General features: G+C 41.9%; 1 protein-coding gene across 8 annotated transcripts in view; it reads right to left on the bottom strand.

Moving 5' to 3' along the window:
- Bcl2l13 (BCL2 like 13) overlaps positions 1-16,258 on the bottom strand; it is a 60,139-nt gene that overhangs the window by 11,747 nt on the left and 32,134 nt on the right. For 3 of the 8 annotated variants that reach the window (XR_013050128.1, XM_076567842.1, XM_076567840.1), the window contains one exon: positions 7,059-7,202. Coding sequence is in view for 7 of the 8 variants with exons in the window: in XM_076567842.1 (XP_076423957.1) it covers positions 7,059-7,202 (144 nt within the window). In the remaining variant the exon portion in view is untranslated. Of the gene's footprint in view, positions 1-7,058; positions 7,203-10,452; positions 10,677-12,831; positions 12,902-14,368; positions 14,487-16,258 lie in introns of those variants that run through there. The other 5 variants (XM_006991586.4, XM_076567839.1, XM_076567841.1 and 2 more) reach the window with 4 other exon arrangements.

Here is a 16,258-nt window from a genome sequence, read left to right as displayed (position 1 = left end):
ATCTAGGAAAGCACATCCCCTAAGTTATGCCAATAAACCTTTATCATTCACTCTCAGCCTCATACGCTGTCGTTCAGCTTATACAATGGAAACAGGTACCTGATCTCTACATGCTCAAACAGGACACTCACACCCAAATGCTGCTTCAGTCCCTACTGACCTAAAACAAGAAGACTGAGTGTGAAAAGCCCTCCTAGAGAAGTGGATTAATGTTCATACAGTATGATGCCAAGACCCACAAGAACACATCTCAGAACCCAGCTCGGGATGGGACTTTAGCCAATAGGTAAAGAGTTCTTGTGCAGCATGTAGCAAGGCCTGGCTTTCATCTCTAGCACTGAAGAGGGGGGTGGGAATCCACCCCAAACCCATCACAGTAACACCCATACCTGAACGGACAGATTCCTCAGACTTAACAAAACTAAGCTGCTTACCAACCTACTTGGTTTCAGATGAATTTTTACAGCATAAAACTTCTAAGAAACCCTAAATGCTTCAAAGAAAATTATTATCCTAGAGTAAAAATAAATAATCCTTTTCATGGCTGCTACTCTTTAAAATTGTAACAAGAATCTTCAACTCAGGAAAAAGAGAAAGGAGATTAATTTCATTCAAAAACTTTAAGACAGACATTAGATGAAAGTTTACAATAATTTTTCTATGTAATCTAAAACTATATGGTTTAGTTTAGTACATGACAATGGAGAAAATAAAAGGCCTTATCATAGTAGACTAAAACTGCTGCCCTTTCAGGAAAAAGACTTACCACAATGTAACAATGCCAAGAAATGAAAATCAGTGAGAGAGAGCAGAAGGAGAAAGTGTGATTCGGTCACAACAAGCGGCTTGGACCTGCCCTAATTGGAGCAGGCCAAATACAAGTTGGAATTAAGGGATTAACAGTCAGACTTAAAGATGAGAAAAAAGAATGCCACATACTTACAGACACACTTACAGATAGCATGCCGCTTACAAATATTTACGTTTCCTTTCTCCCCCCCCCCCCCCCCCCTCTTTCCTTCAGACCATTTTTACTATGTAGTTAAGCTGGCCTGGAACTCACTGTGAAGCCCAGGCTGGCCTCAAACTTGCAATTCTCCTGCCTCCTCTGCCTCCAAAGTGCTGGATTACATACCTGTGCCACTACGGTTGGCTTACTTACCCAAAGTGCCTTCCAGGTAACTCATGCTGACAATGACTAGGACATCAGTGTATAAATCTCAGATCAGTTAATGTTCCAGCACAGAGGAGAGGAGCTCATGACACCCACTCCTACCTGAGGAGCTATGGACAGCTAATGGCTTCTAGGGGAGGAGAGGCAGTTTCCTTTAAGGGTGCAGCCCTTTGTAGGTCAATCACACTTCAGTGGATGCTCCCACGCCCCACCCAGAAATATATGGGCAGCAGAAATTGGACTTGGAGGGTTATTATTTAAAAAAAAAAAAAGACATGAAGTTGGAGATGGGAAGGTGGGGGGTGGGTCTGGGAGATTTTAGAGTGAAAAGAGGGGTGAAGGTGATCAAAACACATCTGTATGAAATTCTCAAAGATTAATGATATTTTTAAAGTGGAAAAAAGAAAATATCTTATTTTTACTTGTATTATCATTTTTTGGGTCAGGGTCTCATGTAGTTCACAGGCTTGTCCTGAGTCAGTTATGTACATGAAGGTGGCCTTGAACCCTGGTCCTCTTGCCTCAACATTCGAAGTACTGGGATCACAGGCTACGGCTTCAGTGACTCCACTGGTTCTTGTTTCCTATGTTTTCTTAAATGTGTCTGCTTCTGCTCTTTATTTGTTGGGCTCTCTCCTCTGTCTCTCTCTCTGTGTCTCTGACTCCCCCTCTGTCTCTCTGTATGTCTCTGACTCCCCCTCTGTCTCTGTGTGTCTCTGACTCCCCCTGTCTGACTCCCCCTCTGTCTCTCTCTGTGTCTCTGACTCCCCCTCTGTCTCTCTCTGTGTCTTTGACTCCCCCTCTGTCTGTGTCTCTGACTCCCCCTGTTTCTCTGTATCTGACTCTCCCTGTCTCTCTCTGTGTCTCTGACTCTCCCTCTGTCTCTCTGTCTCTCTGTATCTCTGACTCCCCCTCTGTCTCTCTGACTCCCCCTCTGTCTCTCTCTGTGTCTCTGACTCCCCCTCTGTCTGTATCTCTGACTCTCCCTGTCTCTGTGTCTCTGACTCTCCCTCTGTCTCTCTGTGTGTCTCTGACTCCCCCTCTGTCTCTCTGTGTGTCTCTGACTCCCCTTCTGTCTCTCTGTGTCTCTGACTCCCCCTGTTTCTCTGTATCTCTGGCTCTCCCTCTGTCTCTGTGTCTCTGACTCCCCCTCTGTCTCTCTGTGTGTCTCTGACTCCTCCTGTCTCTCTGAGTCTCTGACTCCCCCTCTGTCTCTCTGTATCTGACTCTCCCTGTCTCTCTCTGTGTCTCTGACTCTCCCTCTGTCTCTCTCTGTGTCTCTGACTCTCCCTCTGTCTCTCTGTGTGTCTCTGACTCCCCCTCTGTCTCTCTGTGTCTCTGACTCCCCCTCTTTTTCTCTGTATCTCTGACTCTCCCTATCTCTCTCTGTGTCTCTGACTCCCCCTCTGTCTCTCTGTGTGTCTCTGACTCCCCCTCTGTCTGTGTCTCTGACTCCCCCTCTGTCTGTGTCTCTGACTCCCCCTCTGTTTCTGTCTCTCTGACTCCCCCCCTGTCTCTCTGTGTGTCTCTGACTCCCCCTCTGTCTGTGTCTCTGACTCCCCCTCTGTTTCTCTGTCTCTCTGACTCCCCCTCTGTTTCTCTGTCTCTCTGACTCCCCCCTGTCTCTCTGTGTGTCTCTGACTCCCCCTCTGTCTCTCTGTGTCTCTGACTCCCCCTGTCTCTTTGTATCTCTGACTCTCCCTCTGTCTCTCTGTGTGTCTCTGACTCCCCCTCTGTCTCTGTGTGTCCCTGACTCTCCTGTCTCTGTACATTACGTACATGTGTGCTTTCATGTGTGTGAGTGCATGCATGTGGTGGCAGAGGACAACCTTGGATGTTGGTCCTTCTTGTCTTAAATTGTTGAGGCTAGACCTCCTTGTTGGATGTCATTGCAGGCTCCAGACTACTGGACCTGAGAGCGTCTAGGGACTCTCCTCCCCTCCTGCACACCCTACCCAATCTCTGAAGCAGCTCATTCTGCTAGGAAAAGATGGGGAACAACTGCCCAGGAAAGCACTGGTTCTTGGTTCTCAGCCTGCCTCCCTCCCTCCCTTCTTTCCTCAGCTTTAACTCTCCCGGGGAGCATGCACCCAGCTTCTGAAGGCAGCCTGGGCTTGTACTAGGGTCTAAAATGATTTCTAAAATTTCCCCAAATTAAGTTTTTGGTTTTTGTGTGTGGGTTTTGTTGTTGTTTTGCTTTTGTTTGTTTATTTGTTTGTTTATTTGTTTGTTTGTTTGAGATAGGGTTTCTCTGTGTAGCCCTGGCTGTCCAGGATTTGATCTGTAGACCAGGCTGACCTCAAACTCACAGAGATCCGCCTGCCTCTGCTCCCAAACTCTGGGATTAAAGGTGTACGCCACCATGCCAGGCAGAGTATTCTTACTGAATATTATAGTTTGTTTATTTTGGAGATTGGGACAGTTTTATTATGTAGCCTGGCTAGCCTGGTATTATGTAGATGGCCTTGAACTTCCAACAACCCTACCGCCTCAGCATCCTGAGTGTTGGGATTACAGGCGTGTCCCAACATACCTGGCTCAAACGGCCAGTTCTGCAGCCTTCCTCAGAATCATGTACACAACAAATTTGGAAAAATTTTGGAATGTATTCCAGGTCTTCCTTTTCTAACTGACAATATTAAAATGCTGTTTCTTTCTGGGCTTTGAAACACATCATTCTAGGAAGTCATTGGCCATCTGGCTCAGCAACAAAAAAGTTGATGCAGGTTACATGCAAAAAGCAACACTATGAAGCCTGAAGCAAAAAAAAAAAAAAAGCAAACAAATAACCAACCAAGGAAGGAAGGAACTAGGAACTCAGCAGCAGTGGAAGCGGCAAGGCTAATCGGAGCGGAAGGAACAAAGGGCTATGAACAGGAAAGAGGATGAAGTCTGTGTAGTCCGCCATGAGTTGTGATCTATGCTCATGAGTAATGAAAAACTAGTGCAGGGTTAAATATATCATGGTGTCCTGGAACAATTATAGCACAGGAAAAAGACTGCTATCAATAGCAAGTCTGGAGTTCAGTTAATAGACAAACTTTATTATTTTAGCTTTGACAAAGGGATCACAGTTTCCTAGGATGTCACCTGCTGGTTGGTTTTTGTCAAGCTGACACAAACCTAGACATGTCTGGGAGGAGAGGCTCTCAACTGCAGAAGGCCTCCGCGGCTCATCCTGTGGGCAAGCCTACAGGGCATTTTCTTGATTAATGACTGATGTGGGAGAACCCAGCTCACTGTGGCCAGTGCCACCCTTGGGCAGGCGGCCCTGAGTAATATAAGAAAGCAGGCTGAGCAGGGCAGGAAGCATCTTTCCTGCACGGCCTCTGCTTCAGTTCCTGCCCTGGCTTCCTTCAATGGACTGGAAGATACACGCTCTCCTCTCCAAGTTGCTTTTGGTCATGGTGTTTATCACAACAGAAACCATAACTAAGACACTTACAGTAGAGGAAACTGGGTAAAGACTACATGGGAATTCATTATTTTTGCAACCTTATTAAAAGCTTAAAAGCCAGGCAGTGGTAGTGGATGCCTTTAATCCCAGCACTCAGGAGGCAAAGGCACATGGATCTCTGTGAGCTCAAGGCCAACTTGAGCTACAGAGTGACTTCCAGGACAACACAGCAACCCTGTCTCAAAAAAAAAAAAACAAAAAAAAACAAAAAAAAAAAACCCACCACGCTGGGCAGAAGTGGCGCAAACCTTTGATCACAACACTCAGAAGCCAGAGCCAGGCGTATTTCTGTGAGTTCGAGGCCAGCCTGGTCTACAGAGCGAGATCCAGGACAGGCACCAAAACTACATGGAGAAACCCTGTCTCGGAAGAAAAAAAAAAGAAAAAAGAAAAACACTTTGGGATTGTTTCATAGATTGAAAACATGTCCAGGAGCTGGGGAGATAACTTGGTAGAGCACTTGTCTTGTATGCATAAAGCCCTGGATTCAATGCCATAAACTAGGTATGGTGGCACACATCTGCAATCCCATCACTCAGAGGTAGAAGCAAGATGGTCAGATGTTCAAGGTCACCCTTAGCTAAATAGAGTTCAAGGCCAGCCTGGGACTTAGGGTTCTGTCTCAAACAAACAAACAAACAAAAACCAACCAAACAAACAAAAAACATGGCTATATACCATGACTTAGAAATTCTACTTTGCCAGGCAGTGATGGCACACACCTTTAATCCCAGCTCCAGAGGGACCCAACACCTCTAGCCCCTGTAGGCACCTGCACTCCCATACCTGATTTTATTACTTGGGTTCTAGGTAGACTTGGGTTCTGGGTCTTCACGCATGTCACAGGCTCCAGCCTCTAAAACTCCTTTTTTTTGTGTGTGTATGGTTTTTCAGACAGAATTGATCTATGTAACTCTGGCTGTGTTGCTGGGATTAAAGGCATGCGCCACTGTGATTAGTTGTAAACTTTGTCTTTGAATAAACTCCAACTGTGTTTTAAAAACTTTTTCTTTTTTTCATGCAGAAAGAAATCTGGCTTTAAAAATTATCATTGTCGAAATGATAGTGAAAAAAAGGCTAAGAAACAATGACTAACATTGTTAGTGAAACATGCAAGTTACAGAAAAATATAGAGAGTACGATACTATACAAAAAAATTCAAGGTAAAATAATTATTGTCTAAGTATTTACACACATGTAAACTATGATTTTAAAAGTTTAGAAAATCTGGGCTGGAGAGATGGCCCAGGGGTTAAAAGCATGCACTGCTCTTACAGAGGACCAGAGTTCAATTCTCAATACAGCAGGTGGCTCACAACTACATCTAACTTCAGCTCCAGAGGGACCCAACACCTCTAGCCAGTGGGCACCTGCACTCCCAAGTATATCTACATATAAACACACATACACACACAATTAAAAATAACAAAAAAAATGAGGCTGGAGAGATGGCTCTGACCATAAGAGCACTGGCTGCTCTTCCAGAGGTCCTGAGTTCCAGTTCCCAGCAACCACATGGCAGTTCACAACCATCTATAATGAGATCTAATGCCCTCTTCTGGCATTCAGGCATACATTCGGAAAGAACACTATATACATAATAAAAAATAACTCTCTAATAACAAAAAATAAAAACTTTTAAAAAAAAAGTTCAGAAAATCTGTTAGCCTTTTGAAGTATTAGATAATAGGAACATATCAAAACCCAGGAGAGAAATATAAAGAAATTAAAAAATGGCAGCTGTGTGGGCCAGGGATATAGATAAATGGTACAGAACTTGCCTAGCACATGTGGTCTGACTTTAATCCCTAGCAACTCTCACCCTGGCCCCTCTAAAGCATTAACTGTGTTCTTTTCTTAGGGGCTACAGACACATGGGTGTTCATTTTACTGTTCCTCACCTCTTAGTTATTCTGATTTGTTTCTGTTGCATAAACTGTTTCATGACTAACAACTATTTGAAAGTAGCACATATCACTTTATTGAAGTGAACCTAGGTGACTTAAAATGGCATGAACGCCTTTCCACTGCTTGTCACCCAGCACTAACGTAAACCTACACTGTCCAAAAGCCAACAAGAACTACCAACTGCTTGTCATCCAGCACTAACATAAACCTACACTGTCCAAAAGCCAACAAGAACTACCAACTGCTTGTCATCCAGCACTAACATAAACCTACACTGTCCAAAAGCCAACAAGAACTACCAACTGCTTGTCATCCAGCACTAACATAAACCTACACTGTCCAAAAGCCAACAAGAACTACCAACTGCTTGGGCCAGGGCTGTAACTCTGTGGTAGAGCACTTGCCTACCATGAACAACAACACTGGTTTGATCTCCCAGCAAATAAAAAAATATTTGAAACTTTTAAAAACAGTCTAAATTATTTTAAAGAAAAAAAAATTGTTTTAAGTAGTTCATACCCAGCCACCTTGCTGAATGATGAATTCTGCTGCATGGTCCTCCAGATACGTCACGCCAAACTGTAGCAGGGTACTCAGGGGCTCTTGACCTCGCCGTGTCAATTCCAAAAGCATTTGTTGTAGCAAAACTAGAGGCACCAAAATCTTCAAGGCAAAGATGGAAACATGGAAAAACGTAAGACGTGAAATTCTTATGACAGATTTTATGTTCAACCATTAAACATTTTAAAGCAGACACATGATTGTGGTTATTTCATTCTCACTATGATAAAACATCAACTCCTGCTAGAAATTTTCAGGCCACTGTATATGAATTTCTATAAGAGGGAGGAGAAAAAGTTGTTATGTGAAAAAAACCATGTGTGAAACATATGTATACAGAAATTCACACAATAATTAATTATAATGAAAAAAGACTAAAAACAATTCAACAGACTAATCTAAAAACTGTAGCCACCCTAGCTGTTAAAAGACTAGATTGTTCACCCACCAACTACCAAAATTTAAGTCAACACACACATACATATGCACACATAAACCTAAGGCTAACAGTGTCTCTGGGGAAAAATCTACAACTAACTAGTAACAGCAGTCAGTTAAGGAAACTTACTGACTAAGGGCGGGTGAGGGAAGAGTAATATCCTTGTTTCTAGTATTTCTGCACTTCCCCCCCCCCCTTTTTTTTTTCCAAGACAGGGTTTCTCTGTGTAGTTTTGCGCCTTTCCTGGAACTCACTCTGTAGACCATGCTGGCCTTGAACTCAAGAGATCCACCTGCCTCTGCCTCCCGAGTGCTGGGATTAAAGGAGTGCACCACCACTGCCAGGCTTATTTCTGTACTTTTTACATTTTTCACCAAACACTTTTACTATCTATTTGAAAACAAATTTTCATTGTTGCTCTTTTCGAGAGAGGGTCTCATGCTGTCCCCCAGGCTGGCGTCATGCTTATGGCGATCCTCTTGCCTCAGTCCCCCAAGTGCTGAGTGAGACTATGGGTGTGAGTGATCACACCTGGCACAATAATAACCTAAAAGTGATGAGCTACGCTATGAAAGTCACCAAAAATCAAATACAAACAGAGACATCATAAACTCTACCTGTGGTGGTTTGAATGTAATTGGCCCCCATGAGCTCATAGGGAGTGGCACTATTAGGAGAGGTGGCCTTGTTGGAGGAAGTGTGGTCTTGTTGGGGGAGGCTGGATGGCACACCATTAATCCAGGCCTTGAGGCTGAAGGGCACACCTTTAATCTGGGTCACACCTTCTGTTGGAAGTGTGTCACTGTGGGGGTGGGCTTTGAGGTCTCTTTCTCAAGCTTCACTCAGTGTGACAGTCAGTGGACTCCCTGTTGCTTTTGAGTCAAGAAGTAGCACTCTCAGCTCCAGCACCATGTCTGCCTGCATGCCGCCATGCTCCCCACCATGGACTGCCTGCATGCCGCCATGCTCCCCCCATGAAGATAACTGACTGGACCTCTGAAACTGCAAGTGAGCCCCCTCAATTAAATGTTTTCTTTATGAGTTGCCATGGTCACGGTGTCTCTTCACAGCAATAAAAACACTAAGACAATACCTAATAATCCTGTGGCTCAATATTTAAAATAATCAGAATTTACAATACAAACTAACTAGAGTCTACTGCCTTCCTTTCAAAAACAACAACAACAAGTGCAAACAGAAAAGTGAAAACAAAAACTGAAGGGCAGAGCGCCGGCGGCCCTGGTTCTCTCTAACACCACAAATGCCAAAGCTAGCGATGGGGATGAGGGGAAGAGAAAGGGTTCACTAACGTCAGGCAGCCAGCCGTCTGCATGCAGGCTCTTTGTCTAACATCAAAGGCTCTCCTGACCTAAGAAGGAATGCATGAGGAAATACACCAATTTCAGTTCCTTGTTTCTGGATTACTAAGGAAATAACGGAATGACAAAGTATTTCCTCAAAAGAAAACAAACTCTGAAAATGAGTTCATGCTTCATACTAATATTCTTGGCTTTTACTTCAGTAAAAGCAGCCTAGAGGGAATCCACTTTGAAGTCTGAACAGAAGAATACAACACACATCTTCATTTTTGACATTCTCAAAGGACTCCAGCTCAAAATATATTAAAACATTTTCTTACCACTAATGGAAATAGGGCTATGAAGAAGAATGAGATAGGCCTTTACATAAGAAAATGCATCAAGCTGTTTAAAACAAAACAAAATGAAGGTTTATCTTGCCCCAATACTGTGCCTTGATTAGGAGCAGGTAAAGGATGGCTTGAGAAGCCATCTTGCAAAATTCGTATCCACTTCAAAGGCCTGGGATGTCCTGTACTACAAAGCACTCTAATTTCCTATAATAATCCATAAATGTGTAACATTTTGAGGCTAGGCATGCTTAATATGCTATTGTTTATTGGGGAAATGAATTGCAAACACCTTATTTTATGAGCCACTACATAAAATAATATTTCCTTTCATCTGTTACAAATGACCTCTTCATGGATATCAAAAGTAGATACTCATTTCCTATAAACTAAATCAGGAATAAATGTGAAACGCTCTCTCTCCTGTCCCTTTAGCTTTGGTTACAGACCCTCTCAGTCCGTCATTTAACCGACCTGCTCTTCACCTAGCACTATGCCCACGCCTTCACATGAGTTTTCCTTTCTATTCTATAATCTTGAATGGCAGTAACCAGAATCCAGACACTTCATCTTATGAGACTATAGCATTTTCTCTCTGTTTGATAATGTTCTTGATGATACATGTCTTAGCAAAAATGCTTCATTTCCTCTCCTTTCATTCCTCACACTATTTTGATTTTTTAAAATATCATGTGTATATTTTATTGGGGAGGGGGTAGTCTGAGAGTGCACCATGGGGTGTGTGTGAAGGTCAGAGAACAGCACTGGGGAGTCCATTCTCCCTCCACCATGTGGGGCCCAGGGACCAAACTCAGGCCACCAGGCTTGGTGGCAAGCACCTTTACCTGCTGAGTCATTCTGCCAGCCCTGTTTTGTTTTGCTTAAAAGAAGGTCTCAAGAAGCCAATGCTAGCCTTGAACTACTGATCCTTCTGTTTTCACCCCAAGTATTGGGATTACTATGTGCCACCACACTCAGCTCATAGGAATCATTACATGACTGCCACACCAGGCTTACTTATCTGACAGACTTTCCTTAACGGACCTCCAGCCCACGCACTTCCATTTGTATTTTATTTACATTTTTTGTTTTGTTTTGTTTAAGGTCTCATGTAGCCCAGGCTAACCTGGGGATCATCACATAGCTGAGGATGGTCCTGAACTCCTGATTCCTTGCCTCTACCTCCCAACTGCTAGCGTCACAGACATATCGCCATGCCCAGTTTAGAGCACTAGTGTAGATCATCTTTACACACTTCAACTTACTTTCCTGTACAAGAAGCATCAAGAGTTACTCTAAGTGGTCTAAGGATGTAGCTCAGTTGGTAGAGTACTTGCTTAGCAACCATGAAGCAACACATAAAACTAGGTGGTGGTGGTTCAAGCTTGTAAACCCGGAAGATTACATGTTAATAACGGGAAGCTTAGACGGTCAAGCTCATCCCTGGCCACATAGTTTTCCTGAGGTTAGCTTGGGCTAAAATGAAATGCTGTTTCAAAAAACAAAAACAAGAAAAGTTAAGTTACTTCTACAACTCATTTATACCAACTGTATTATCCACAAGTAGTCTATAAAATCTAAAACCCATTTATTATTTTTTAGTACTCTGCATTTTTGTATTTTTTTAATGTTAAAAGAATTCAGAGCCTAGACATTCCAAGAAGGTCTCTCATTCACATCTCTAGGTTTAAAAATTAAGGAAGGACCAGAAATATAGTTTAGTTGTAGACTGTCTAGTACAAATGAAGCCCTGGATTTGATCCTGAGCACTATATAAACCAGCCATTGTGGTACATGCCTGTAATCCTAGCACTGAGAAGATAGAGACAGGAAGATCAGTAGTTCAAGATCATCCTCACAGTGAGGCTACACAGTGAGTTCCAGGGCAACCTAAAGAATGCAAAGTCCTGTCTCAAAGTATAAATAAAATTATACAATAAAGAAGAAGCAAATAATCTTCTCTTTTTATTCTTATTCTAAGTAATTTCCTCACAGAACAACAGTACTCTGCACATGGAATATTTTTTTCCTTAGAGATTTTTATAATGGAATGTTTAGGAACCTTTCACCATCAGAAAAGGTAACTTCTACTGGCTTACCTTTATTCATATGTTTATTTAATTCCCTGACAAAGATTGGGGCAGACATAAAAATGCACAGTTTGGCAATGAAAAGAATATAAGCAAATAGAAAGTTGCACCAAAGTGCATGTGGAAGAGAGGTTGTAACTCTTAATGACAAACTTCCTGCTCTGCCCTGGGTGACAGCAGAGGTATCCTGAGGGCAAGACCCCTTCAAGGCACCAATTTGTGAATAGGCTTATCTGTCTGAAAGGAGAGAGCCTGAACTAAGAATACTGTTTAAGGGGTTCCCTGCTCAAAAATGATGACCTTGGTACACATAAACTACTGCAGCTGTGACCCAAGGAGCCAGGCTCCATGTGGAGTTGGCAGCAGAACTTGGCAGCTGCATCCACATGGTACTGGTTTTGCACACAAGAAAGACGCAAGACTAAGAGATTCATGGAATCTTGTCCGTGATTCCAGAATGTTGCTGAGGCCAGACAACTGTGGCAGGGGCAGAGTCCCTGCAAGGAGGCTCTGAGAGGCCACTGTGTAAAGATGTAAAAGTGAAGCCTAAGCTGCAATGGAGCCCCTGGGACACTGGAGACCGTTAAACAGCCACCAAGGAAAGATGCTGGCATGAGTGGAGCTGACCCACAAGACAGACTGTTTGCTGTGGACAACAGGACTACCCATGCGATGCTTCTTCACAGTCATCTCCTCACACTCGGCCTTTGCAAGGCAACGCAGTATAAGACAACAGATCATCACATGACACAGCGGAAAGGCTAGAACCAGCAGATCTCAACTTGTTGCTAGTCGAGATCCTTCACAAGTGACTTAACCCTTTCCTAAACAGTCATCAAGCTAAGTAAATAAAGAACAGAATAAAAGCTCATTATGCTGGGGATGTAGTTCACCAGTCGAGTGCTTGCCTGGCCTGTGCAAAATCCAGGGTTCCATTCTAGGTCAGCAGGACATCCCACCCCTTTCCAGTCCCCAAACAGAGCGATAAAATCCACTGTGCATTCTTCAAAGGCGAGTTTGGAATGATCAAATGAGATTCGACATGAGATACACTACTATAGAAACTATAAAAACACAATGGCATTAATCTTTTGAAAGAGCCAGAAGAGGTTATCTATTAAGTGAACATCTGCTTCTTCTCCAAGACATGCTAACTCACATGTTAACAAGTGACTATCTGTAGACAAATATCATGTCTAACAGAGAGATCAAGAGACGCTAGGAAACTCGAAGCGCACAGAAAAGGAGGAGAGCACGCTACAGGGCAGCACGCCACAGGGCAGCACGCCACAGGGCAGCACGCCACAGGGCAGCACGCCACAGGGCAGCACGCTACAGGGCAGCACGCTACAGGGCACATATTTTGAGGCACATTGTTGAACCCTGCCGCATTAATTTAAAGAAACACACGAAAGCAAAACTATCCACTTAACATAGTCTTGGTTCATACATTAATTAGTGCTACCAGTTCCATGTTGTGGGATGCTAACAATTCTTTCTTTCTTTTATCATTAGCACTAAAATCTTGGAAGAGCAAAGATAATTTGTTAATACCTTATTCCATCCGCTGGCATGAACGGCAGTCTCCACTGTACATTCACGATATGCCTGATATGTCACTGGCCTGTAGAGATTTTTTTGAAAGTCTGTGTCACAAAAAGGGCTTTAATTTCAGATGAATAAATATACAGACACTACTGTGTTGTTGAACTCTTTGCTAACATGACTAGGATTATTCAATATATTGATTTTTTTTTCAAGATATGGCTTTTAATATTTGGTATGTGTTTTTTCCCAAAACATTCTCTATATTGCTGGGGAGGTTGTTACAGTATATCAAGATAAATAATATATTCTAGCCATTATTTTTTAAATACTTGGAATTTATCTCGATGCTGCAGATAAATGCCTGAACTACAGATACAGAATCAAATAGTAACATGTAAAACTTAACTCAGTTAAATGAAAACACAATCTAGCTTTTTTTAAAAGCAAAAGTCTAAGCCTGGCAGTGGTGATAATACCTTTAATCCCAGCACTTGGGAGACAGAGGCAGGCAGATCTCTGAGTTCAAGGCCAGCCTGTTCTACAGAGTGAGTTTTAGGACTGTCAGGGTTATGTAGAAAGACCTTGTCTCAAAAAAACATAAATAAATAGATCAAGAAAATAAGAAGTGGGAAGAGTTATGCATTTATAGGTTTTAAAACTCCAATTCCAGAAGTATTTTCTGTTCTGACTACTCTAGTCTGTAATTTCTTAGCTGATGACTATACAAGAATAATTAAAAACTACCACTTATTAGTGCTCTAATATATTAGCTTTTATATTTTTCATATTTATATTTCACACTACATCATATATCATCACTACATATTAGGAAGGCAAAGTTAGAAAAAGCTAAGAGACTATCCCAAAACCATGCCTGACAAACATCCAGTTGGATCTGGCTTCAAAAGGACACTACTTCAATTTCTAGTTAGGATTTTTGTTTTGTTTTGAAGACAGGGTTTCTCTGTGCAGCCTTGGCTGTCCTGGAATTCACTCTGTAGACCAGGATGGCCTTGAACTCAGAGATCCGCCTCCTCTGCCTCCTGAGTTCTGAGAATAAAGGTTACCACTCAGCTCGTTAGAATTTTGACATATACCACAAAAATATCTAGATGTCATATATAGCTAAAAAGAATTTGAAGTGTGGTTATTTTGCTTAAAATATTGACACATGCTGTATTTCAGAGAATAAGGGAAAAAATGTGAAATCTCTCTATTATTAATAACTTTTGAGTTTTTAAAATATTTTACCTATACTGATATAAAATATATTAAAATTTTCATTACTGTTATGTGTTATGTGTCTGCCAGATGTTTGACCTTCATGTGACTTGCACTGTATGTACTCTGCTATATAACTCAGCAGCAGCTGGCTACTACAGTGCTGCTGAAGGACGACTTTGTAAGCACACCATACACACAAGACTACTATCTTGCTGACATCACACTCTTATTAATGCTTAGGATTCTTTTAGAAGTACTGGGCCACATACTAGACTCCTGTAAACCTGGAATTGCACCAGATGCTGTACCATCCACCCACCTACAGCTCCCTGAAGCTTCATTGCGGCTATCAATCCCTTCACTTCCTTTCCTGAACTGCTGCTGCTGTGGTCTCTGACGTCCTTATAGGTAGTCTGGCCATCAGGCTAAGTACTTTATCATCCTTCAGAATGAAACATGATTTAAAACGTTATATGTATACATATACATGCACATGAAAGATGTAGCAGGTTAAAACATTCATGTTTTAATACATAGAAAAGCAAGTAGCTGAGCAATCAGCCTTCCTTCTGAGGTCTTAGAATTAAGCAGAGAAGAAAGGGGTACCTTTATAAATCAAAGGTATTTCATATAAAGAGTTCAAGATTAATTTCCTACTTTAGCAAAACCATTTGGAGTAGGAGATATTTCCACCTAAGATATTGCCTTCAACTTGTACAATAATTGCATTGCTCCAAAGTATTAGTAACAGCTTAAACCTTTCAAAAATAAGATTTTTGAATAAATTTTATTTGCTATGCAACCAACTTCAAAAATAACCATCACTATTTAAGGTTTGGGGAAAAGTAAATATTTATCTAAACCGGCTTCCTCTTAAAGAAAAAAGGAACTCAGGGCATAGTGGCACAACCCTTTAACCCTATCACTTGGAAGGCAGAGGCAAGGTGAATCTCTGTGAGTTCCAGGCCAGCAAGACTCCATGGTAAGAGACCCTGTCTCAAAAGGCAACGTTATCCTATTCTGCTCGTTTGAGTTGGTAATATCCCAGCCAAGTTACAATTAGTAAGTGGAAACTGACATAGAAGAATGAAATGATTTGCCTAAAGGAGCTGGAGAGATGACTCGGCAGGTAAGATTAAGAGCACATCCTGCCGCGTTCAGTTCCCAGCACCCACCGTGGGGCCTCTAATTCCTGGTCAAGGAGACTCAACTCCTTTTTCTGGCTTCCTGGGCTCTAACATACATATAAACAAAAATAAAAACAAATCTTAAAGGCCAGGCATGGTGGTGGTACATGCCTTTAATCAGCACTTGAGAGGCAAAGGTAGATGGATTTCTATGAAGTCAAGCCAAACCTGAGCTACAGTAGGACCCTGTCTCAAAAAAGACAAAGAAAAGGAAATAGAATTGTTTAAGGCTGTAGTCTCAGTATATACGATATATGAACATTTAAGGACAGAGCTTAATGACCCTGCTCAAGCCGCCCTTCACCTCCTTAGGCCTTCCTCAGAGCTCACTGCTGACAATCTTAGAAACCATGCTGTGAGTCTAAATCTCCTGCTGAAGTTTAATTTCCTGGCCACATTTCTTTAAGCTTGTATCTGAGGTAGAAAAATCTACCTATGGTTTCACTTCACTGAGTATAATTAAGGATTTTATATATGCTCCTTTCACCAGAATATATAGAAACCCTAATTATTTCCTGATACAAACACAGCAAACTATAAACCCTGACTACATAACAGTAAGGAATTTCCTTACTATAACAGTGACTTGCCATCTGAATTTCAACCTGTTGGTGAGGAACAAATTTCCTCCTAAGCGATCCATCCTCATCAATTCATACTAATGTTGTAATTCATATTAATTCTTAAAAGTTGACTTTTAAGACTTATCGTAAGTGAACTGGTTCTATTTTAGCATGCTTGCGTTTCCACTAGCTTCTCAATTTTAGCTTTACTATGGTGAAGACCATAGCTGGAAAGGAGTTCATTGCAGGAATACAGAAGTAGCTACACAGGCAGATGTGCAACCCCAAAAGATAACAATATCTACGATATAGGTACAATAAAAAATACAGACATCTAAAATACAAAGATAATGCTAATCACACACAAACCCCCAGCCAGTATAACTAATGAATATAGATGGCCCCTAATGGAACAGGGACAAAAAGTGATTAGGGCAAGGGCAATAGCTTGTATTTATA

Source organism: Peromyscus maniculatus, chromosome 3, assembly GCF_049852395.1.
Source record: "Peromyscus maniculatus bairdii isolate BWxNUB_F1_BW_parent chromosome 3, HU_Pman_BW_mat_3.1, whole genome shotgun sequence".
In the NCBI taxonomy this organism is placed as follows: Eukaryota; Metazoa; Chordata; class Mammalia; order Rodentia; family Cricetidae; genus Peromyscus; species Peromyscus maniculatus.
This window is presented reverse-complemented; position numbering and strand designations above follow the sequence as displayed.